We start from the raw sequence: 24,178 nt of genomic DNA, 5'->3' as shown, positions 1-24,178 counted from the left end.
CTCCTGTTGACTGTGCTGGAGCTAACCCAGCAATCAGGGATGGATGGTGTCTGACTGCTGACGTCAGTGCAGGGTGGTGGGTCCTGAGCTGCAGGGCCAGATCCTGCCTGTCCTGCTGCTGGTTTGTTCCCAGCGTGCCTCAGGGAGGATTTGAGGAAGGCAGGTGGTGGTGCAGGGAGTGTGCTCAGCTTCTCTGGCCCCAGGAGCTGTGCCAACACCAGGGATGTCTGGACTGTGGCTGGAGCCCGTGTGTGTCCCACGAGGCAGGGCTTGGCTGTAGGAAATGGGGAAGGCACTTTGCCTGTTGCTTTTTGGAGCTGATGGTGCCTGTAGCCTGTAGTTTCACTGCTCTTTGGAGCCTCATGCCTTCACTGTGACCTTTTCCAGGCACACAGAGACTGTCTGCCTGTGTTCACAGCTCTGGGATTTAAGGAGAAGACAGTGAACCCCAACACTCCTCAGGCACGTGTTGGGGAGCCCTCAAGAGCCAGGGCTGCGGGCAGCACGGGGTGACTTTACATCCTGGAGCTGATTCAGAGCCTTTGCTGAGACCGTTTTTAAAAAGTGCTGAGTGTAGCAGAGACCTTCTTGCCACTTCCCCTCCTTGTGCCGCTCCTGCGCCAGCTCGTTCGCTGCTTTAATTTTTTGCCAAAGTCACGTCCTGTTGATGGGCTGTCGAGCTCACGTCCCCAGCCCCTGCATCCCGCTTGCGTCGCTGCCGACTCTCCTGGCCCGGAGAGGATTGTAAATGGGAAATTAAAATGGAAATGAGTGCCATTCGGGGATGGCAGAGGCAAACAGGCGTGTTAGCAAGTTCGGCTCTGCTTGGAAAATGCACCTGCTGCCGGGAGGGTGATTACACGTTCTGGAGCGCCGGCTGCCCAGGTGCCGATGGGAGCTGTGGACTTGGATTACTTTGCCTGTGAATATCCCGAAGTGTTTGGCTCGCTCGCCTTTAAGCTGTTCCAACCCTCTTTACAACCCTGTGCCAATCCTGCGCGTTGCTGAGCGAGGCTCTCTATAGTCGCAAAACTTAATAGATAGACTTTAATCAAGCAAACTGGCCGGGGGCCAGGTATGGGGTGAGCAGGTGCTGGCAGGGGAGGGTCGTTGGAGGGATCTTTCCCGAGCACGGCTTTGTTTTGGAGATCAGCATCTGGTTGTTAAGAAGTGCCTCTTGTTGTTTTATGCTGAATGCTGGAGGTGCGCTTAAGGAGTCTTAAAAGCAGCTGCCAAAGCCTGTGTGAAGGAAGGATGAAGCGTGGGAGCACGTAGCACTATTCCAGCCCAGGGGCCAGGAGGGGGCAGGGAGATTTGCTGGTGTAAAGCCCAATGGCTGATGTTTCCCCCTTCGTTACAACCTGGGAAACTGAGATTGCAACACCAGACTTCTACAGAAAAGCCAAATTCCCCCTTGCCAGGAAGCAGCCGCTTTAATGCTTCAAACTGGCTCTGTCTGGCATTTCCAGGGACCTGCGTGGTGGGGGTTTCCAACTCACAGTGACTGTGAAACTCCGGAGGTAGCCTCAGAGGCTGGAGGAGGCGGCGGCAGAGCCTGGTGCTGGGGCAGAGCCTGCTGCCAGCACGGCTGGGCAGGAGCAGAGGAGGTGGTGGCCTGCACCAGGTGGGCTCAGAGACATGGGCACCGTCCTCCTCACCATAAGAGCTCATCTGCCCCAGCCACACTCCTCCCTGTACTGGTACCAGTCAGAGCCCGTAGCTGGCTGATTTAGGGAGTTAAACAAGCAAGATGTGAGTCCCAGGGAAAGTCAGCCCTACCACCCTGGGGTGTTTTGGCAGATGGGGAGGGTGACTGCTGCTCCCAGCACCTGTCAGGCGGGAGATCAGCCGGGCCTTGCTGTCCGCCCTCAGGTTTTTTGTGCGTGGCATGAAACCCCATGTCATTTGTGCTCAGGGAGGTGAGAGAAAACAGCCCTAGGACAGGGAGACACCAGAATCGCCTGTTCTCCAGTCACAGAGCTGCACAGGGAGTTTCCAATCAGGAGAAGGCAGGACTGCGTCTGCCGGGAGAGACAGTAAAGGGGAGTACCATGTTATTAAACTTAAATAGGGGAACAAAAACCCAGCAAGAGGAAAGTTCTTGCTTAATGACACTTTCATTACGCAATAAAATTCGATTCAGTAGTCTGTCAAAATGTGCAGAGATTGGTGTCACGATGGGGGAAGGTGTTTTTCTGATATTATCTCCTTGCGCCGTGGCTGTGATCCTTACAGCAGGAGGTTTTGATATAACTGGAATTGCTCGAGGATTTCCCCCTTCCCTTCCCAAGCTGGGAAGCGGGCAGCACCCACTGCTTTGCCGCCGGGCAGGGTGCAGAGGCATTCAACAGCAGGATGGGGCTGCTCCTTAAAAGGCAATGTTTAGGCAGCTCCTGCCTTTGGGGGACCCACCGGAGGAGTCCACGTAGGCAGGAGTTTGAGGTAGGCTGGGAGTTTGCAAGCAGCGGGCAAGCACCAGCCTGGAGCAGTGGGTGGGTTTATTGTCCCCCAGCCCCTCCACTGAGTGTCACCACTTTTGCCAGCACTGCAGAGCAGCTGCGATTGCGCTGGAGCTGAACTCGGTGAACCGGGAGGTTTCAACATGACCTTTGTTAGTCTTTAAAGTCTGGTATCTGTTCTCGCCCCGCTCGGGGTTTTCCCCTGGGTGTCTAACAAGTGGTTTTGTTCTTTGAAGAGAGGCGGGTGGAAGTGGCAGGTTCTTGCCAAGGTCCTCCCATGCCTTGCCCAGGCTCTGTGCTCATTGTCCTCAAGACAACCTCGGGCTCCTTATGCCTTTTCCCAGGCTGAGAACATGGGAAGGCCACGGGATGGAGTCATTGTGATGAGGCAGAGGAGAGTTGGGCACAAATGTAAAATGCTGATGACAGTAACTGAATAGTTACTTTTGGGTAGCTGTAAAAAATTCCCTTGAATACCAAAAGCACTCTTTCAAAGGCTGATTTTCAGTGCTGCCAATAATTCATCTGAGTTTTGGACTGATCTGAACCATTTTTTTTCCCCAGTTCTACTCTGTTCACAAAACTAAAATAGATTTTTTTTTAAAATACTGATTTCTTCAAGTTAAGGCACAACCAAACCCAATGACAGGAAAGCCCATGTCAGAAGCCAGCCACCTTCCCATACCTTTATAAGACAGGAGCTGGCTGCAGCACAGGTGATGCTGGGGAGCTGGCAGCTCTGTACCTTCCTCCTTTCGTCTCCCTTGTGCTCATGTTGGAGCCTTCCCCTCTCCCATGAGAGATATTTACAACATAAAAACCTGCTGATGGCAGTAAAAGTGGGCTGGAGAAACTGGTTTGCAGCCCGTGCTGGTCACTGCATATCGTCCCTCTGGCTGGCCTTGGGGTGGGATGTGCCTTGGGGTCTCCCACCCAGGTGTCCTCTGTCTAGGCTGGGTGCAAGGGTAGCTCGGAGCAAGGACAGACCAACCTGCCCATTCCAGTGCCCACAGCCAAAGTGCCAGCATGTGCCTGCTCCGAGCAAGCCCTATGCTTGCCATGAAGTTTGTACAAATTTGGAAATTACTGGGATGGGGCAGATTGGGTGCCACAAGGGCAAAACTGCATCCAAGGTGTGAATTAGCCACACTTACCCTGCCTGAGGCTGTGGTCAGCTGCAGTCCCATCCCTGCCATCCCAGGCTGGGGCTTGGCTACCCTTCAGCCAAGATGTTACCCCTAGGCCCATGCCCATAGTGCTGCTGTCTGTCATGCCCCTGGAGCTGCGCTTTCTGACACCATTGGCTGAACATTTCTCGAGTGTGTAGGAGCAAACTGTGAGGATTTGCCTAGTGAGTGTCAGTGAATGGAACACAAAAGGCCTGTCAGGAGGAACTGCTGGGTAATTACTATAATTTGCTGCCTACATTTTAATTTTGAGCATTATTTTTTCAACAATAAGGGAGCAGAAATAATATCCGAACGAGGTGAAGGGAGAGAGCTGGACCCACCAGCAGTGGCTGCTCAGTGTGTGCTCACTGTCATGTGCTGGAGACTTGAGTGTCCCAGCTGGACAGGAGGTGATGGCACCTCTCTGGGAGCAGGCATCCCAGGTGGGACTTCTGTCCCCTCCTGTGATCAGAGGATGGGGGCACAGCACAAAAGGAGGGTTGTGATAGGAGTAGAAAAGCCAGGCAGGTCTGTGATCAGGGCAGAGGGCTTGATGTTTTGCAGCAGGTGGATGCCGCGGTCCAGGAACCGTCTCTTTCAAAGGGAAGACCTGAGAGCTGGAGGTCCCCAGCCAGGGACAGAGGAGAGGGAACATGGCAGTAAAGCTGAGCTGGTCGGGGGTCCCAGCTCCATACCCACACCTTGTTTGGTGGCACTGCCTCCCTCCAGAGAGGTGGCATGATGAGTGTGAAAGCTGCTGGGGAGTTGAGCTCCAAGCTGCCTTGTAGCCATGGGGCGCATCAGAGGCCTGCTTGTATCCAGCTGCCAAAGGAGAGGTCCATTGGGAGTGCAGCAGGCTGGTTCTGGCATTGCCTTCCCAAGGAAGGAAGGGCATCACCCACCACGGTAGCGAGAGCACACCGAGCCGGCTGCCTGTGCCACAGTCCCTCCAGCAACACCCCAGCGCCTGCAGGGGTGTGGGCTCACCCCTCACACACTGTCCCCTCTGCTTCCCTTGGCACAGCATCAGGAGCTTGGCATGCACCTGGCTCTGCCACCCACTGATCTGTGGCCCTGGAGAATTTACTCACCTCCCTGTGCCTCGGTTCTCCCACACGCTGCGAACCACCCCGAGGTCAGTGCGGGAAAGTGATGCCGACCACGCTTTCGGGATGCCCTGGGTGGTGTTGCTGACTCAGTAGTGCTGGTCGTTCTCCGGAATGGGATTGCGGCACATTTTGGCTGTGGTGTAGCCAGAACTGCCTCCATCCCCACTCCCAAGAGGGTGTGTGGGTGCAAGAGATACTGGAGCATCATACCAGGTACCGTCGGGTGTAGGGAATGATATCACTTAGGTTTTCCCCTAAAACCTTGATCTGTTAATCCATGCAAACTCCCATTAAGGGACCCTTTTACGGGCTCTCTCCACCCTCACCAAGCCCTGGGTGGAGCAGGGCGGCTGTGCCAGAAAGCCTTGGAATGGCTCTGGTAAAAAAACCCAGCTGCAAAAAGCCAAGGGGGTGCGAGCCGACGGCCCTCGCCCGCTGCGCTGCCCCTCCGGGTTTCTTCTCTGTTCCCCGAGATGCCGAGCACGGTACCCCGCTCTCCGAGCAGCTCTTCCTTCCAGCCTCCGCTTGCTGTACGGGAGCAGAAGCCCCGGTCCGCCCATGGCGAGACCGGTGCCAAACCTCTCCCCATCTCTCCTCTGCCAGGGCAGCAGCTGCAGGGCCGAGGTGTCCTGGGGCGCCACGGCACCCCGTCGGTGCGGCACTGGGCTCGCCGGCGTGCACGTCCCTAAAGAAAAGCGCCTTTGATTCACTTGAGAGCGGAGAAAACTATTAGCCAAGCTTTGTTTTCCTGGATCCCTCCCCCTGCTGCTGACATTCAGCCGAGAGCGAGGGAGACAGAAAGTGAGCGAGGGAGGGCGGGAGCGGGTGCCAAGCGCCGCACCCCTTGTCAGCTTGGGTCAGCGCCACGTTCGTTATTAATGCTCTGTCTAGAGGTCACATTCAGATGCAACGAGCCCCGGGTCAGCCAGAGGAACAGATTAGAGCTTGCTCGCTGCTCCGCCACATACCGACGGCACCGGCTCCCCGTCCCCGGGCTGGCAGGAGCGAAGCTGCCGCGTTCCCGCCCCTTCGCCTTTCTCCTGCCTTTTTTTTTTTTGTTTTTAATTATTATTATTTCTTGGCAACGTCGGGCATCTCCTGAAACTGCACAGCCTCCCCGTAGCCCCAAGCTGCTGAGCAAGGAGGTGAGGTAGGGGAGAAAATACTGGCGGCGCTTCCATCCACCTTAACAACCGCGGCTGCAGACGGCTGGAACGCTCCGGCGAGCGAGCAGGAGGAGAGCGGAGAACGCTGTTCGCTCCGGAGGGAAGAGCGCTGGGGCCGGAGCATGTGCTCCCACCAACTTCTGCCATCGGGGTCAGGAGTCTGCCGCCTGTGACCTGGTTTCCAGCCTCGGTGCCCGTTTTCTCGCCGCTCCCGGCTGCCCATGGCTCTGAAATCCTTTCGCCCCCAGGATTTAAGGAACCAGCTTTGCTTTCTTCTCTGTCTCCGGCTGCTGCGAGGGAGCGAAAGCGAAATGCGTGGGGAGGGTGTGAGCGGAGCACTCGCAGCGCTTTGCAGCGGGCTGCCGTGCCTGGGGGGGCTTTGAAGAAGTGCCCTGACACCCGTGTCCTTCCCAGCCCACCCGCTGCACACTCCAGGTGCGCTCCCTACCCGCCAGAGCCGGAGCCGGAGCACGTAAGTCGGGTGTTGGGGTCCGAAGGATGGGGTTAACCTCAAGGTTGTGTGTAGTTGCCTGCGGCAGACCCTGCGTCCGTCCGGAGCCCCCGCCCCGAGCCGAGGAGCACAGCCTTCCTGAGGATCTGATAACTCGGTTAGTCATAGTTTCAGTTGCGATGTGGAACGAAGGGCCGTGTGGTGCCGAGGCGTGCTGGTGTGCCGGGCTGGCTGCTGCCGTGCAGGGCTGGAGTGTCAGAGAGTGCAGGGCAGAGGCTGGAGGTGCAGGGGTTGGGGATGGCTGTGCTGACAGAGCTCATGGAACTGGCGTGCCTGGCGAGCCGGGATCTTACCAGCAGGTTGTGAGGTGTCTTGACTGGTCCCTTCCGAGTGTGCAGATAACTACAGTGTGGAAAGCAGGTGTTGCTGTTTCACTCTGGTTTAATGCAAAAAGAGAACAGCGGCCGGGCTCCCTGCTGGTCCCACGGGCAGGGGCTGCAGGCAGCCGCCCCCTCCTCCTCCCGAGCCCAGCACGGGCCACCTACCTGGCCAGCTGCAGGAGCCTCCAGCAGTATCCTGGTGAGAAGGGGCACAGCCAGCCTGGGCAGCAGGAAGGACAGCCGGGAGCTGGCACTGCCTGTGGCTGGCAAAGGTCATGCCATACTGGGGACTCCTCACACTGACATCCATCACCCCCCCAGCCCCGAGCTCTGCCATGGCAGGTCCCCTTGCCCAGCATCTCTCCCGTGAAAGCACTGGAGCTCAGGGCTCATCCACACTGCTGCCAGTGTCCTTATTTTGGGGCTTTGCCCGGGGTGCAGCAATCAGCCTTGGCCCCAGCTGTCACACTTGGTGCTGGGCCACCAGCGTGGTGATGAGCAGAGGGACAGAGCTGCTTGTTTGCTTTGGACGGCAGCAGTGGGTTGTGTCAGAGGGGATGGGTTGTGACACAGGGGACTGTCCTGTTTTCCCCTGCAGCATTCAGCAGCGGTGGGGGGAGGACTCCTGCCCCCGCTCGTTACCTCACGGTTGGTGGCCGGATGTGATTTTTTTAATCTGTTATTATTTTTAAGAAGTCCCAGCCCATCAGTGGGGTGACAGAGGTCGTGGGTTTGGCTGAGCAAGGCTGGGAGTTGCAGAGTTAAAGCTTAAACTTGTTTCTTGGCTTGCCAGGGCCCTTCTGGTGCTCAGTGCGTGTGATGCCTTGTACATGCAATTTGATAAGCCTGGTGCTGGGACGGGCAGGATACAGGCACTGGCTGGATATTAACTCCTGCTGTGCTGAGTATTGCTGGTTTTCTCCAGGAGCTGGGAAGTAGAGAGGGGAGTTTCATCTCTCTGTGGGTTCATAGTGCCATCTATTCAGTCCAGCCATACCCTCAGCTCCCACACTGTGCAAGGGGCACAGCACAGATCCTGACCAGAGGTGCGTCCCTTGGGCCCTATTGCCTGTGGCTGTGCTGAGATCAGTCCCTGAGGTTTGGTTTGGGGCTGAAACAGAGGTTAGGTTGGCACTTAGGACCGGCCTGGGGCTCAGAAGTGACACATGGCAGCAGCTTGGCTGGAGGCTGGCAGCAGGGCTGTGGCACAGCTGCCACATTCCCAGGCACAAACAGAGCTACGCACGGGAGCTCCAGTGTGGGACTCACTGTTGTCCTGAGCCCCACGGCGTCAGAGCAGCCAGGGAGGGGTTGGGTATGGACCTAGTGGTCCGTGCCTGTTCCCAGACTCTGTGGTTGGTGGCTTCTGGGCAGAAAATCCCCCAGCAAAGGAGGAAGATGCTCTTAGCAGGTTCATTCCCTCTTGGTTTTCTTCTTGAAGTCACCTTTTGTGGTAGTACAGTGCCCCTGGGCTCACAGACTCTGTGTCCTGTGTCCTCACAAGGTGTGGGAGGAAGGCTGGTGGGGCTGTTGGCCTGATGGTGGCATCACGTGGACAGCCAGGAGCCAGCCAGGCCAGCAGTGTCCCACAGGCTGGTGGTGGCTCCAGCCCCACCAGACACCACAGGAAGGACCAGCCACACACCAGGAATAATTGCAGACAGCAAGGTGTTTTTTCCCAGAAAGCCTGGATGGTCCTTTCCCAGGTCACCTCCAGGAGCCTGCAGTGGAGGGACCAGGGTACCACTGGATGCATCCCTGGGCTGTGGTTGTGACTCCCACCTCCAGCTGCAGTACGAGGGGTGCTCAGACACCCCTGCAGAGACCACAAGGACACAGGGTGCTGACTGGCTCCTTCCTCCTCCTTTTCCTCCTCCACCCTGCTGAGTTGCCCCAGCACTGGCAGGAGCCCCATGCTCGGGTGGCACCATCTGGCCAGGATTGCCAGCCCTTGGCATGATGCCTGACCTGGGAAGCTGCCTTTGCTCATGAGCCTGTGATGAGCACTAATCCCTCGGCACGCCTCTTCCCAGCCAGGGACATCACCTGGACTTCTCTACCAGAGTGCTGACACTTACCTGCCTGGGCTCTCCTTCCCCATCCATAACAGGGCTGTGTGTTCCAACCCCCTGAACTGCCTTGTCACACCTTTTGAAATCGTCACTGGGGCGGAAACGGTGGAAAGATCCTTTGCTTCGTGGTAGGGACTGAGAGCAGCTGTCCCAAGTTCTCCTGGATGTGCCAACACCTCCTGCAGCCGTCCCAAAGGGAAGGAAGCACTGCTCATCCTCGTGACTGCCCAGTGGCTGGCCGAGACATGCCTGTGGGACGTATTTTATTCCAGAGGCGGTCGGCATAGTGCCTTTTTTCCCCTTGGAAAGAAAAACAGGCTCTCATAGGTCATCCCCTGGCCTAGAAGCCATTCAGACAGGTGCTAGTGACCATATTGTTCCTGTGGAGTTTGGCTTGCACGGAGGATGTTTCCCATCCTGCGTGGATAATGCTGCCCTTGTATGAGCGCATCTGGTGTTAAACTCTTCTCCTTTCTCCCTCCTCCAACCACAGGTCTCCTTGAGCATGGGCGGAACTGGTCAGCCATTGCCAGGATGGTGGGCTCCAAGACCGTGTCGCAGTGCAAAAACTTCTACTTCAACTACAAGAAGAGACAGAACCTGGACGAGATCCTACAGCAGCACAAACTGAAAATGGTGAGAGCCCCAGCCCAGCCCACATCAGGGTGCCGTGGATGTTTCCTAGGAAGTGCTTGAATGTTTCCCATAGCCAAGGGGGGGCTTCTGTCTTCTTGAATGAAAGCTGTGGGGGCTGCGGAGTGGTGCAGGAAAGGGTTGTCCACCCGTCTGTCCCTGGGAGGTCTGGATGAGGCAAAGCTGCTGGAGGTCTGGATGAGGCAGAGCTGCTGTGTGGGAGATGCCTGGGTGTCTGGAGCATGGCTGGTATCTCCCCTCTCTGTGGGGAGATAAGGAGCAGGAGGAGGAGCAGGCTGTGGTGTGTTGGCCAGGACATGAGCTCAGTCCTGGCTGTGCAAATACTTTGGTGAGGTTGTGCTGTTCCGCCCTGGTGAGCAGAGAGCCCGGCTCGGCCACGCAACTCTGTGCCTTGCAGGTTCCTCAGTTACCTAATAAATTGCCAGTTTGCCCCAGAGAAATTCAGGGATTTAGGACAACATGAGGAAAGGCTGGTCTCGACATGGGTATTGGTTGTCTTCAGGGCTGTGAGCAGATGCCCACGTCACTCCATGCCTCAGTTTCCCCATCAGAAGGGGCTAACACTGTTTCTCTTCTGGCATGCAGTGCAGGGTGTGAGTGAAGTGGGGCTTGTCTGGTGTTCTGGAGATAGCTCGGACTGCTAAGAGCCACTTAGATTATAATTATTTCATTTGTAGAGTATCCTGGGGTTCCCAGTTTCTGGCTAATAGAATTCACATGGCTAAACCCCCAAGGGGTGCTTTGAAAATGCAAAGGACAATGTTCAATGCAGGAATCTCTCCAAGCAAGCTATTACAGCAAGAGTAAAAAGAAAGACAGGAAAACATTCAATGACTCACCCAGGAATTTAATATCCTAGTCAGTCTATAGGAATGAGAGAAAAAGAAGACATCGGCAATTCTTTTTTATTAATTCTCTATGCACAGAGACACTCCTGTGTTCCCATGTTTCACTGAATTGTTTTTAGAAACAAAGCAAACAAACTATATAAAAGACCCCCAGACCCATATAAAGACTGGAATGAAATGTGCATCAAGCCCTCTGAATATAAAAAGTTACATTAGAAAGATATCATTGTTCATTACTGGGGAGAATCTGAAATAAGATCATACAGCTTTGCTGGCAGTGGAGCCGGTGTGTATTAATTTACTCTGCTCCCTAATGTTGCAGAAATTATATCACGGAAGTGTTTTTCTGCAGAACCACATTTTTCCCTGCATCCGTCCCTCCAAGGCAGCCGCTAGACTTCTCCAGTCTAATTGCTCACTCTCACTTGCAGTTTATATCAGCATCATCATTTTATTTTTCGAGCATTGGAGGCTGTGGGATTCGGTCGTGGAGAAGAACAATGAACATTCAGCTGTTATTTATTGTACTCTATTGTTTTGTGGCAACAGCAGATGCCAGAAAGCTGAATAAAATGAAAGAACAACTGAGATTAAATTGCCATAGACCTTCCTTCCTGACTCCTAAATATATTCCCAAGCAAAGCGAGCCTTCAAATCTCATCCTATACCCAATTCAGCCGTGACCTCTGTGGAGGAAGCACGTGGCGAGGCAGTGTGGCATCGCTTAGTTTTGCCATGACATCCACAGATAATTCCCTGACCTCATCACCACCAGCTATTGCTGATCACGTGCAGGGAAATGCAGCGGCTCTGCTTTTCCTCCTCTTGCTTAACGAGAGTAAACTTAATTAGTAGATCTCATTCATTTCCCAAATGGGGCTCGTTAGTATTGTAGCCTCCTCTTCCAGGTAGGTGTGACACCGGGTTTCCGCAGTGTGCAGGTGGCTCGGATGAGCTGTGCGGGCAGGCCAGCGGCAGTGACTCGTGTGGGATGGGAAGCAGACACCCGTGGCTCGGGCCATCCCTACCAGCCAGCCACACCATGGGACAGGCAGCCAGTGACTGCTGGGGCAGGGTCAGGCCACCTCGAGGCTTCGCTTTATCTGCCCTGTTGTGTGTTTTGGCTTGGTTTCGCTGCCGCACGGCTCGGATGTGTCCCAGGCATCAGCGTCACTTAGCCTTGACCTTCTGCACACTGCACTCACTAATCTCAGCATTTAAGGAAAGCAGGGCATTGGTATACATGGTGTTCTCAGAGCTCTTCTTTCTGTTAATGGCTGGAGATTAGGCACTGTCTTCACCAGCACCTCTCTGCAGTGTGGTTGTCACTTTGGGCTGGTATCTGCTGGGGCTTGTTTTGGCTTGTGCAGCAAAGAGGGCAACCTGTTCCCTGGGCTGGGGCTGGTCCTGCTTGGAGAACCAATCTTTTAGACCTCCTCTGAGCAACATTTCTTTAATGCCTTGCTTTTCTGGGTAATGCTGGCTTTGCACAGCAAAACTGCTTTGAGAGTGCAGTCTGGTGGCCTCTGCTTCTGAGGGATGAATGTGTCTGTCTTGCCTTGATGCAGACCCTTGCTCTCAGGATGGAGAATTGAGACCCTCTTCACTGCAGTGGCAGAGAGGTCCTTCCTGCAGGGTCACTGCTCTACCCCTTCCCATCACTGCCAGCTGCACCCGTGGCAGAGCACGGGAGTCACTCTGTGGTTAGACCTGGTCCTGGCATGGTTGCAAAGACACATCATTTCGTGATACCAGGCTGGGACTGCCTGGTCATGCTCTTTGGACAGGCTGAGGCTGATAGGAGGTTCCCATCATGATGGTTTTGTGTTGGTAGCAGGGTTTGGAAACTGTTTGGGCAGTTGCTGTCATGTCAGTTGGTGAGAGCAGGGAGAGGCTGAATTTGTCAGGATGGCCTGGAAAGACATCATGGAGGAGGAGGCATGGAGTGACCCCTCGTGTAGGGTTTAGTGTCCTCACTGTGCACAGAACTTCTCCTCAGTGGTCTTGGCAAGGCAGAATGCTTGAGTGGCATCAAGTCCTGGATGTTCCTGAAGAAATACCTGTGGAAGGCAGAGAGCCACAAAATAAGCATCAGCATGACCATAGCAAATGGTCCTGGCACCTTCCCATGGCCTTGCTGGCAATCACTTGGATTAAAACTACATTGTTACAGTGGGAGATGCCTGGTTCCAGGCATGGCTCACAGAGTCTCTTGTCGTTAGGACAGTTGTGGTTAGGATCCCGCATCAGCCATGGGAGCCCTGGGGCTACTTACGGAGGCAGGGCAGGATGGGACCCCTTCCTGGGCAGGGTGCAGGGAGCAAGTCTGCTCAAGCGATCTGGAGCTGTCAGCATGATAAGTGACAAAGTGGTGGCCTTGAATGTATCTCTAGATGTAGCCAGGATCTGCTGCCTGGATTTCATTCTCCTTAAATATCAGCAGTGGGGTCTGCCGGGAGAGGGACCTATGGTGCCTCTGGGGCTGCTCCCTGCTCTGCTCTTCCAGCAGCTGCCAGCCCCAGGCTCTGGCCAAGTAGGGTGCTGAGGCAGAGGCTGGTTCCCAGCTAATTCCCACAGCGAGGAGCCTGCTCCTGCCCGCGGCTGAGTCACGGACCCGTGAGTAAGAGGCAGAGAAGTCTTTGCCATAGTAACGTCGGCGCTTTGTCACCGCATTAGCGTGATGGGGAACTGCTGCTTCACACAGAAACGTGCGGTTGCTGAATCGCTGCCGTGGCAGAGGCGCGAACGCCGGCAGCACCGGGGCATCGCCGGCAGGGCCAGGATGGGGCAAGGGAACCACGGGACCCGGCCTTCCTCCCGCCACCTCTCTGTGCCTGCACAGAGCCTGTTCTCAAGTGTCTTTTTTCCCCTCTCTTCTGCCCAGTTTGATAAAAATAGATTTTGAGCAAGCAGCGTTTCCAAGCAAAAAGCAGTTGTATTTGTTTGTTTTATCTGGAAGTTTTCTAAAGGATTGAAAAGTTGGGGGTGGGGGGAGGGGGGACCAGCTCTTCCCAGCACAGAGATCCAGCAGCAGAGTTAACGTTTCCACCACGGCTTTATCTTTTCATCCATGTAAATAAACGTCCTACACACGTCACTCATGTGGGGTTTGCAGGGAGAGCCGGAGATGATGAGCCTGTTCCTACTGGTAATATTTACTCAAGCAACAAGAGCAGGAAACAATAGCAAAGCCGAGACTTTTCCTTTAGGTCTGCAGGAGGGAGCAGCTGCCCGCGCCCTCGTGGCTGTGGCACGTGCCCCAGCAAGGGAGGACAGGGCTGTCTTGGGGCAGGACAGGACACCAGGAAGCTCCCCTTTGGGATGCCGTGCTTCACGGAGCATCCCCACTGTTCACCAGTGACAGCTGCCCTGGCCTGGCAGTCAGAGCCCTTTGGCAGCACCTGCCAAAGGGGTCATGAAAGCTGGTGCATGAAAACATTGGCTGGGCTGTATCTGGGGCATCAGCTTTGTTATCTGCAGATGAATGTCAGTTCGGAGCCACATGTGTATGTGTAGCTGAAGGTAGAGCCTGGAAATGTGCAAGGCTAACACGTCACGTGTGTAATGACCAGACACATGACCCCTGGGCTCTTGCCACCCCTGCACTGGTGCTCTCTGCATGCTGGTCCCTTGTCCACATATCCGTGCCATCCTTCCCTTGGAGGCTTGCTGCTGCCTGAGGGTGGAGCTCCATGTGGAGCCAGGCTGGCAAAATTTTTTGGCCAGGTGACACCAAGCTGCCAGGCTTTCAACTGATGAGTCTGATCCCAAAGACTCATATTCAGAGGGTTTGCCCAGAGCAGGGGGTCTCTGGTGGTAGGAGCATTCCTCTTGGCCCTTTGGGCAGGACTGGTGCTCTCTGTTCCCACATGGCTCTCCATGGGCTTTGCCTCTCACCATCCTCTTCCTCTTCTCCAGGAGAAAGAAAGGAACGCCAAGAGGAAGAAGAAAAAAGGCGCTGCTGTTCAGAACGAAGAAGCCGCCTTCCCTCCTGCGGCTGAGGACGAGGAGATGGAGGTGTCAGGGACGAGCGGCAACGAGGAGGAGATGGCGGAGGAGACGGAAGGTGAGGCGGGTTGGGGGCTGTGGGGGGGGAATGTGCTCAGCTCTCCTGGCTTTGCTGCCTGGTCATGGCAGAGGCGTCACACACGGCCTCTCCGGAGCTGCAAATGTCAGCACTCACAAGGGGTCACGTCTGTCACCCCAAGGTCACTCCGAGGTGACGGTGTCTCACAGCACAAGGCGCTTGTGGTGTTTTGGATGCCTCTGCATTTCACGCTTGCGAGGAGTGCCCTGGATCACTGCCCTCCTCCCGTGTCTGTCTGGACAGATGGCTATTTTTGGGAGCCCTTTGGTTTCTGATTCCTGTCAGCATGCTCTCCAAGAGCACCCAGCTTCCCAGGGCCTCTTGTAAATCACATTTCTTGGTGTTTTTCTCCAAAGGAGGATCCCTACATGCTCAGCAGGGTTAGACAGCCACCACTGTGGGCTTTCACAGAGCTTATCATGGGCTCAAGGAGAGATAACTGGTCAAGGTTTGTGTGAACCCATCCCCATCCCATCAGGGCATTGCTGCTTCCCCTGTCAGTGGAGTTCCCAGAGCCCAGCCCTGCAGCAAAGGCAGGGAAAGCCGGTGGTCTCCCACCAACAAGGCTGATGCATCACGGCAGGTCTTTTCCTCCTCCTTTCCCTTTTAAGGTAGCATTTTCCTCCATCTCAGCCATACCAAAGAAAGGAAACAACTTGAAAGTGACAATTTTCAGCTATTTATCGCTTAGAAAGTGTGGCAGTTTGGAGTTTGGAGAAAATGTGCACAATTTTCCAACAATAGCCCATTTGACTTCTGTCAAAGTAATTTAATAACTTAACCAGCACTATGGCACCACACTGGTTCCTGGCCTTAGCACCCAGGCTAATGGAACTTGAAATGGGAAATCTTTTCAAATTGTCTTTGCAAGTGACTCATTACAAGGCAGATTCCAGGTAAATCTTTGTGCCAGGTGATACGTGACTCACAGGAGCAAAGTAAAAGGTAGTTATTGCTCTTTGTAAGAGTGCCTGAGAGGAAACAATGTGATTTTGAGATTAGAGACGAATCTCTTGACATGCTCTCGAGCCTTACACTCCAAGCATTGGCTCTCATTCTGGCTGCTGGGGTCGGCTGCAGAGCTGTGGAAAGGCATGAGCAGGGGGGATGAAACGTAATGGGCATAGAAGTGCCAGGATTGTGTTATGTAAGAGATGGCCACTGGCTGCAGGGGGATATTTGGGGATGCTCAGACAATACCTTAGAGTTGCAGGGGCCATGTGGCCAACCGGGGACAGGGGGAAGGACTTGGTGTGGGGATTATGGTGTAGACTATGGATTCAGCATCTGGAGGGAGTGCACTGGAGTTTAGAGCTTGGTTGAGCTTGGGATGAGCCACCACTGGGTGTCTCGACATGGTGTTCAGAGTAGCATCAAGTGGCAGTCGGGCAGAGTTTGGCTGAACACACTGTGAACCTTGTCCTGGGTGGGTGACAGGGCACCTCATTGCTTGATTGCAAGTAAGTAAGGTTGGAGAAGGCCGAGATTCCTGGAGAGCATGGCACAATTTCTCACTGAGGAAGGATGGATGTGCTCTGACGTACAGCTCTTAAGACACAGTCCCCCTGTGCCACTCATCTCACCAACACTGAGCTGGCTGTGCTGCTGTGGAGAAAGGCAAGTCAAGGAATGCACACGAGGAAGCCTTTGGGCATGAGCGTGAGAGCCCTGCCCGGTGGGGACGTGCTGGGATGGGACCGTGGAAATCTCCTGGTGCTCCTGGCCCTGACTGTGTTTGTCCGGCAAAGGCTTGGAGGGAGCAATCCTCTCCCCAGCTGTAGAAACAATCTCTTGGCAGCACTGAACTCTTGAGTGGTGCATGGATGCTTGTGCTTCCAGCTCACGTCAAGCCGCTGGTGGCAGATTTGAGTATGATCCTTCCCATGTAATAATTAACCTGTCCTGCAGCACTGCCGGCGCTTTGCTTTTGCCGACCCTGACCTCCTTTTTTCTGCCACTAGTGGCTTAAACAACAACAAACACTTGCAGTGTTTTGGGATGATCCCAGCTGCCCCAGGGGTAGCAGAGCCAGGGACATGGGCAACGTAAGTCAGCAAGCAGGGTGCCAGTGAGGTGCCAGTCCTGGGGCAGCAGAGCTGATCCTGAGCCATGGGTGAGAGGGCGGGGAGGGAGCAAGTCTTGTCCTGCAAGTCCAGCCAGCAGCAAGGGTTTTCCCTTAAAATCCAGCTTCCCAGTCGCTCGGTCTCCAGGCTTTTGGGCGTGTGGTTTTGTGTTTGGGTGGGGGTTAATAATCATGCTGGGCAAGCAGAGAGGCCCCCAGAACATCGCTTTGCTTAGTAGGCTCTGGATCTGGGGATCCCAGCACAGCTCTCCCAGCCCCGGGATCATCTCCTCCTCAGAGTAACGAGGGCGTTCTCTTCCCAAGGGAGGGGGTGGAGGCAGCGATATGGGAAGCAAGAATCTCGGGCTGATCCTTATTTTTATTTCTTCCCTTTTCTCAGCTGCAGTAAATAACAGCTCCGACACCGAGAGCATTCCCTCGCCAAGGCCTGAAGCCAAAGAAGGAGGCGAAAACGGGGCCAAGGCACCACCCGGGCCGGGAGGTGACACCGGCGCAGAACCGGCAGTCAAGTGGGAAGAGGCTCCAACACCCCCCGACGCTCCCCCTGCTCCCCCTGCCAACCCCGCTCCAGCCGCAGCCCCCGCCCGAGGCAGCTCCTGAGCCGCCCAGCAGCGAGGAGAAGGTGCCAGAGGACCTGGTGGTGGACGTGGTGAAAACGGAGGAGCCAGAGGAGAAGGTGAACGAGGAGCCCTGCAAGAGCGAGGTGAAGAAGGAGGAGAGCGAAGAGAGCCAGGAGAAGGACAAGGGGAATGACAAGAAGGCAGAAAGCAGCGTCAGCAGTGCAGGGACAGCGGGGACAGAGGGGACGCCCAAGGCTGAGAAGAAGGAGAGCCATAAGGGCAGCAAAGGCCCCGGGGTGAACCCTGACAGCGACTCCAGCGCGACCTGCAGCGCGGACGAGATGGACGAGCAGGATGCTGTGGACAAGAGCAGGTAGGAACTGGGAGAGAGGGGGGCAAGTGAACAGCTGAAGGGCTACATGAGCATCTCTGTTGTATGCTGCAGTGTCCATGTGTGCCTTTGTGAGCTCCTCCTTGGGAATATCACTGCTCAGGCACTCCCCCAGGCAAAGGAACTTCCCGGCTGTGTCCCCATGTGCCCCCAGCCCTTTGGCCATTGCTTCCAAAGGGGCTGTGACACAACAGGCAGTGTGATGTCCCAACGTACGGGTACTACTGGGAAATGGCCATGGGCAGATGTTGGGTGCAGAGCCACTGCGTGTGCTGGTGGCAGCTGCCCATTTGGGTGATGCAATGGAGCAGGATGTGCCCTTGGGGACAGTGGAATTGTGCTGGTTTGCCAGCATCTGGGGTTGGGAATGGTTTCTGTCTGAGCTGGCGCTGGCAGAGAAAAGTCACATCAGGGACATGTTCCCAGTGCAGAGAGGGGGCGAGTTGTTCCCTTGGCAGAGATGCTGCTTGGATCTGTAGGGGCAAATTATCTATCCTGGCCCTAGAGTCAGGAGAACGATGTGGGCTGTGTGAGCTTTACTTTACCCAGGCCAGTGGCTTTTCACCTGAGCCATTGTGGTCCTGAACCCTCCACCCACCCCTGGGGCTGGCAGCCAGGGGCACCTCAGACCCTTCATGGATGGCTCTTGGGACAGGGAGGAGAAACACTGGCCCCCTTGTAGAAAATCCTACTCTCTTCCCAGCTTTTCCCAAAGACCCCTGCCCACCCAAGAGCCTCACAAATGGAGAGAGGGTTTTCTGTTTTTTAAAGAATACATATGAGTACACGTGTCCTCATAGCACTGAATTTTCTAATGGCCAGGTAGGACTCCTGTGTCCACTCTGCCATTGCAGATAGGGACAGCAGCCCAGCTCCTGCCTCAGAGCTGGGCTGGGACTGGAGGCTGGCATCCCACATCCAGCATTCTGTATCCAACATCCCTCCCGTGGGGTCTCAGGAGGCAGTTTGGCAGTGAGATGAGTGCTGTCAGGCTGGGCAGGCTGTACACAGTGCTGTGGATTGGGTTATTTAAAAAACAACCAAACGAAGCAATGGGATGAGGTTGGAGGGAGTTGTTGTGCATCCCACTACTCTGAATGGCCTCCATGCCTCCCCTGTGAGTGATGCAGGAGCCAGTTGGGTGAGTGCTGCTGCTGTAGGAGCATCCTCCACGCTGCCTGGCTGCCCCAGAGGAGCAGCCCCTCTTGCTGCTGAGCATCTGGAAGCAGCACTGACGATACCAAGGGGTGGTGTGGATGCCCCTGACCCTGGCCCCATGGCAGGGCTGAGGCCTCTTGGCTGCAGAGCTCCTTTCCAGCAGTGGCCAGAGTCCAGCACCACCCCTCCCCACCCTCTCCTCCTTCCCAGACAGGAGAAAACCTCCTAGCAAGGGAGAGTGAGGCCAGTGGGGCTGTTCTCCTGCAGTTTAACATTAACCCAACCGAAAGCAGGACAGCAGCGGATTGTACCAACTTCCCAGCAGCAGAGGAGCAAGTCGTCTTGGGAACGACTTTTCCGTCTCAACTTTTTCATCCTCGCTGAGTCAGCGCCTATCTCACTTGTCAAACGGTTACCAGCTTCCAGGAATATTAAACATTAAACAGGCGTCCCGCAGCTCCCGGGCCGCTCCTCTAATCTGGTGTGGCAATGAGATGTAGGCGATAGCAGAGCCTGCCGGCATGGGAATGCTACAGCTGACGCTGGCACCAGGCACTTCCCAACCCAGAAGCACCCACAGGGTTGATCCACAGCTGGCTCAGAGTTTTTGGCACCCCTGTGCCCTTCACTGCTCTATCATTGCCCCCTTGCCTTTCCCGTGGGCCAGGGGCTGGTGGCCCGCGGGCGGTTCCTGCAGCCCCGCTGCCGCAGCGTGACTCGCGCTGAGCAGGGCCAGGCTGCCGCGATGCCGCGTGAGCCGCCCCGTCACCGCATCACCCGATGCTCGCCCGCCCACCCAGCGCCGGCGGGGCGTGGGTGCTCTTCCCTGCGCTTGTGAAAGCATCAAGCTGTCCCTGGCATCTCCTAGAAGGGGACAGAGGGTGGTTGGGGTGTCCCCACGGTGAGAGGGAAAGGGTGCAGGGTAGGGGCAGCCTTTTTTTGGGTCCTCCTGCAGTTCACACTAGCAAAGGCACGGCCAGGATTGAGGAGGCGCAGCCTTAACTCATCCAAGCTGAAGAAGGCAGCTGGTTGTCTGTGGTTCCACACAGCGAGTGCTGCAGGAGGGCTGCTGCGAGCACGGCCAGGATGTGGTTCAGCGAGGGGTCACGCCGGATGGGGACGCATGAGGGAGGCCATGCACAGCCACCACTGCAGACCTGCAGTGCAGAGAGGAGACACCTGCCCGTAAACACTGTACTGAGCCACCCCTGGGCTGCACATCCCACTGCTGGCTCAGCCATAGGTGCAGGGACTCGGCTGGGCCAGCGCCGTGTTGGTGCCATGGTCCTGGCTTGGGGGAGCCCATTGGGGAGATCTGGTAGCCACTGCCTTTGCACAACCACTGGCTGTGCATGGAGTCATGTTTGGCTGGGTCATGTGTCAGTGTGTTGGCTCATCTGGAAATTAAACTAGTCCCCATCTCCGTGGCAGACGCTGGGGAACGCAGTGTCCTAGTCATCCCCAAAGCTTCATGCCTGGGAAGGGGCATTTCTATACCACCGAAGCTCAGCCATGGGTGTCCTGACCCCTTCCCGCTCAAACCCCTTTCCCATCCTTCCCAATGCCATCACCCATCTTTAGACATTCGTGCTTGGGTTTGGGAGGCTGCGGGTTGGCAGCAAGTAGATACAAGGTGCTGAGAGTTGTTCATACGGTGACTTCCAGAGCAAAGCATCCAACAGACATACCATTGTCCAGCACAAAATCTGCTGGGAGGGATGTAATAAATTAGGCAATTTGCATATTGATGAATTTAATACTTCCTTTGGCTTCCTAAGCATCAGGATCCTGGAGGGATTCAGGAAACCTGAGGATCTTGAGGGTGCTTAAGGGACTTTTAAGAGTGCTTAAATGCATCTCTGCAAGCACCAACGAGCGCACAAAGCGGCTGCTGCGGCGGCTGTGCCACAGCTCAGCATGGCGTGAAGGTCTCAGGGACAAGTGCTGGGTGCTCTTGTCCCCAGCCATGTGTTTCAACAGACTTTGGGGCATTGCACCCTTCAAGGAGCCTTGTGTTCCCCACAGCATGGCTTTATAACATCCATGTGGCTTCACAGGCAGACATCACTGGGATTATTTAGAGAGAAGCTGAGATTTGATGGCCCTTGCCTGGTCTCCCCTGGGTGCCTAACCAGAGCACCCTGGGCCCAGTGTGGAGGTTGGTCCCCTTCCTCTCTGGTGCCAGGCTGCACAGAGCAAGGGCTGGGGCAGTCTCAGCACCATGATTAGTTTATTCCCCACACATGGCCCCGCCACGCTTGTTTATTCATCCAAGGGTGAGCATGGAATGACCTTGAAATTTATAGGCTGAAGAGAACACTGAAATAACAGCTAAAATAAACAAATCAAGCTGTAAAGCTTGAAAAGTATGAACTAGCTTCAACAAATTGAAGTCAGGAGAGAGAGAAAGCAGAGATGGCCTGGAGAGGTGTGGTCCCCAGGGTCTCAGCATGAGCTTGGGAGCTGGACACACCGATGGTTTGACCCATGGGCTTTGCACACCTCCATCCCACCCCGTTTTGGTGGCACCATGGGGATCCCCACTGTGTTTACACAGGGACTCTGCACAGCTGGCTGAGCGTCTACCAGGGAGCTCAAACAGCCAAGGGGAAGAGCAAGTGGTGAGAGTGCAGGGCTGCATAGCTGCTGGGCTGCTGAGCACCAAATCCCATCCAAATCCAGCCTCTCATCTTTCAAGTGACCCGAGCGCCCCAGCTGCCTGCACGTGGTGGCTTGTCCCGGCTTTAGCACCTTGATAAAAGACAGTCCTTGAAGAGGAGCATGGGCCAATCCCCAGCTCTGGGTGAGCACCACATGTGAACTCCAGAGGGTAGCATGATGCCCATATGAACTCCCACCTGGTCACCCTGCTCTGTAATGCCCATCTCCAGGCTCCGGTTCTCCCTCAGGTTTATTCCGGACAACAGCATATCTGCTAGGAATAGCGTGGGGATGAGGGAAAGGGGTTGAGAGCCTGCTGAGCCAGCTGTAAGGGTCTCATTTGAGCATGAAGTCCTCTGGGACTTTGAGCTCAGATTCCCAGCAGCAAGCAGTGGTCCAGCACACTCATCTTTCATGCAGAGGATGTTCTCTAGGCTCAGCAGCATAAAACAGGGGTGCAGGGTGTGGGCTGGGACATGGAATGTGCCCGTGGCATTGCCCTGCTGACGTGCATCTGCTGGTTCCAGGTTGCTGTCCCCCCGGCCCAGCCTGCTCAACACCACCAGCGACACCAGGCTCAACTCCTCGCCGCAGAAGCCGCTGGACCTGAAGCAGCTGAAGCAGCGAGCTGCTGCCATCCCTCCCATCGTGAGTACCCCACCAGGGAGGGCCGGGACTGCGAGCACAGTGACTGCCTGTGCCTCGTGCATGCTCTTCCTTTGGGCTCTGTGGTGTGCGTCAGGGTTGCAAGGATGTGCTCATCCCTGGGGATGGCCTCTGGTCCATGGAGAGCTGTGCCTGGGTGGTGCAAGCCCCCAGGCAGGCAAGGTGCTCCCTGTGCAGAGCATGTTCCCAGCTGCTGGAGCAGCTCTGCCAGCAGCGTTTGGATGTCTCTTGAGCTCTTTTATCAGAAAGTCGTGGGAGGTCTGGACAGAAAAAGCTTCTCATTGCCACATGACTGCTGCCTCCCATTGCTTTAAAAAGCAAGAGTGCACCTTCCCAGCCCTGCATTTCATCTCATGTGCTTGAGGGATACCACCTAAGAAGTATTTATGCTCTTCCTCACCCAGAAGCTTTGCTTGGTCTCTTTTTGGCTACCCAGTAGTTGCGAATTGAAAGAACATGTACTCTTCAAGGCTGATGGTTCCTCCTGGTGCAGTGGCTTGGGCTATGATGAAACACATCCTGCTGTCTCCAGGGTCAGCACCAGAGGAGCAGCAGCACAGCGTGAGCAGGGAGGAAATCCCTGCCTTGGGGTTTGGGTGCTCAGAGAGGACCCATTCCTGGTGCTCTTCCAGTTTCCCATGTTACAGCTGAAGATGTGGCTGCTGTAATGTAACTTCTGAGAAAAGCTATGAGCACGTAACTGTAGATTAGAGGTTTAAACAAATCTGAGTCTCTCCTGTGTCATCACGAGCACAGGGCTGACATGCTTTGTCATGGGCTTTTTAATCTCCTGTGGCTGGTGAGCTTTGAAGCCCTGTTGCCCTGCAAGACTTACCAGGATGGGACAGGGGCTTCTCATAACATCTTGATGTCTCCAAGACTGTTACAGATGTCAACAATACATGACAAGTGTCTCCAATTCTTACTGCTTTGCAGATTTCCGAAGGTTTCTCAGAGGGGATATTGCAGAGTGGAAGCGTGAAGCCTCAGGTACCTCCCCACGCCTTGGCTCTCTACCAGCAGCAGATCACAAAAGCCCACGAGTCTGCCCGTGAGGACATGCCCCCGAGCAAGCCCCAGCAGCAGCAGCCTGAGAAGGAGCAGCAGCAGCCCAGCAGCAGTCCCAGGGGAAAGAGCCGGAGCCCCGCTGTTGGTGACAAGGAAGGTAGGGCAGTGTGTGTGTCGGTGCGTGTGTATCCGCACGGAAATGCCCCGTGTGTGCAGCTGTACGCAGCCGGCAGCTTTCCTCCTCTTAGGTGAAAGCTTTTGTCGACCCTTGAAAGCTCTTTAATAGCATCTTGAGGCAGGACGAGAGAGGCATGGCTAATTTCCCGTGTTCATTAGACAGTACATCATGTCTCATTGAGCCTACAGCAAACACCGGGCAGTGTGGAGCGCCGAGGAGGTGAAGATTGCCTTTATTAGCGTCTCTGCCATTCACTGGAGAGCAGAGGGGCCTGGAGGCATGCCAAGGCTCTGGGTACAATGGCTCTTTTCTACCTTGCTGGCTTTCTATAAAGAATGCTTTTAATGCACAGCAGGGACCATTATTTCATTTAAAATCAATGCTAATACTGTGACTCGGAGTCCAAAGGTTCCTGTAAAGATTCCCAGTGCTTTCTCCCCGGAATAGCTCTGATGTGGTTTGGCTGCTTAATGAGCAATTCAGAGTTTCCCACCGTAGAGCATCTGAAGCATTATTAGCTTGAGCACCTGGGGATCAAGGTTAAGAAGAGACGGGAAGTCCTGATGAGACCATCCTCTAAATGTGTTTTTAATCTGAGTGTCAGAGTCTGTTCCAGTTCAGCGTCTGCGTCCCTGGCCCTCGTAGGCAGCCTGTGGCTCAGTTGTGTGGGAGGATGAGATGCTGTCACCAGTGTCACAGTCAGGAGCAGGGAAGTCGGGCTGGGTGGGTGCATTGTCCCCCAGTGCTGGATCCTGCACAGGGGTGGGTGCAGCTGCAAAAATTACCTGCTTGTGCATGGAAGAGGAAGGTGGATAAGACTGTATTGGGGAGGCAGATCTGCACTGGACTTGGGTGGTGATCTTCGCTGGAAAATCACTGTACTAGTTCACCCTCTGGCAGCCAGGATCGTAGCAGCCTGCTCTATGTGTCCTGGACCAGGTAGTTGTTCCTCAAGCTGTCATGTCCCTCTGGACAGAAGGGTGTGCTTGCAGAGACAGTTGGTTGCTGCCACTTGTCCACATTTTTTTCAAATAATAAATAGCACCATGTGTGCATCACATCTTCAGAATGTTTTGCA

General features: G+C 55.1%; 1 protein-coding gene across 1 annotated transcript in view; it reads left to right on the top strand.

Moving 5' to 3' along the window:
• Nucleotides 1-24,178, top strand: part of NCOR2 (nuclear receptor corepressor 2) — a 186,938-nt gene that overhangs the window by 130,201 nt on the left and 32,559 nt on the right. Inside the window, 6 exon segments of the mRNA XM_025895502.2 lie at nucleotides 9,300-9,442; nucleotides 14,227-14,374; nucleotides 16,858-17,053; nucleotides 17,055-17,411; nucleotides 21,776-21,896; nucleotides 22,851-23,079. Coding sequence (XP_025751287.2) covers nucleotides 9,300-9,442; nucleotides 14,227-14,374; nucleotides 16,858-17,053; nucleotides 17,055-17,411; nucleotides 21,776-21,896; nucleotides 22,851-23,079 — 1,194 coding nt within the window.

Source organism: Manacus vitellinus, unplaced genomic scaffold (assembly GCF_001715985.3).
Source record: "Manacus vitellinus isolate BGI_N305 unplaced genomic scaffold, ASM171598v3 scaffold_31_pilon, whole genome shotgun sequence".
In the NCBI taxonomy this organism is placed as follows: domain Eukaryota; kingdom Metazoa; phylum Chordata; class Aves; order Passeriformes; family Pipridae; genus Manacus; species Manacus vitellinus.
This window is presented reverse-complemented; position numbering and strand designations above follow the sequence as displayed.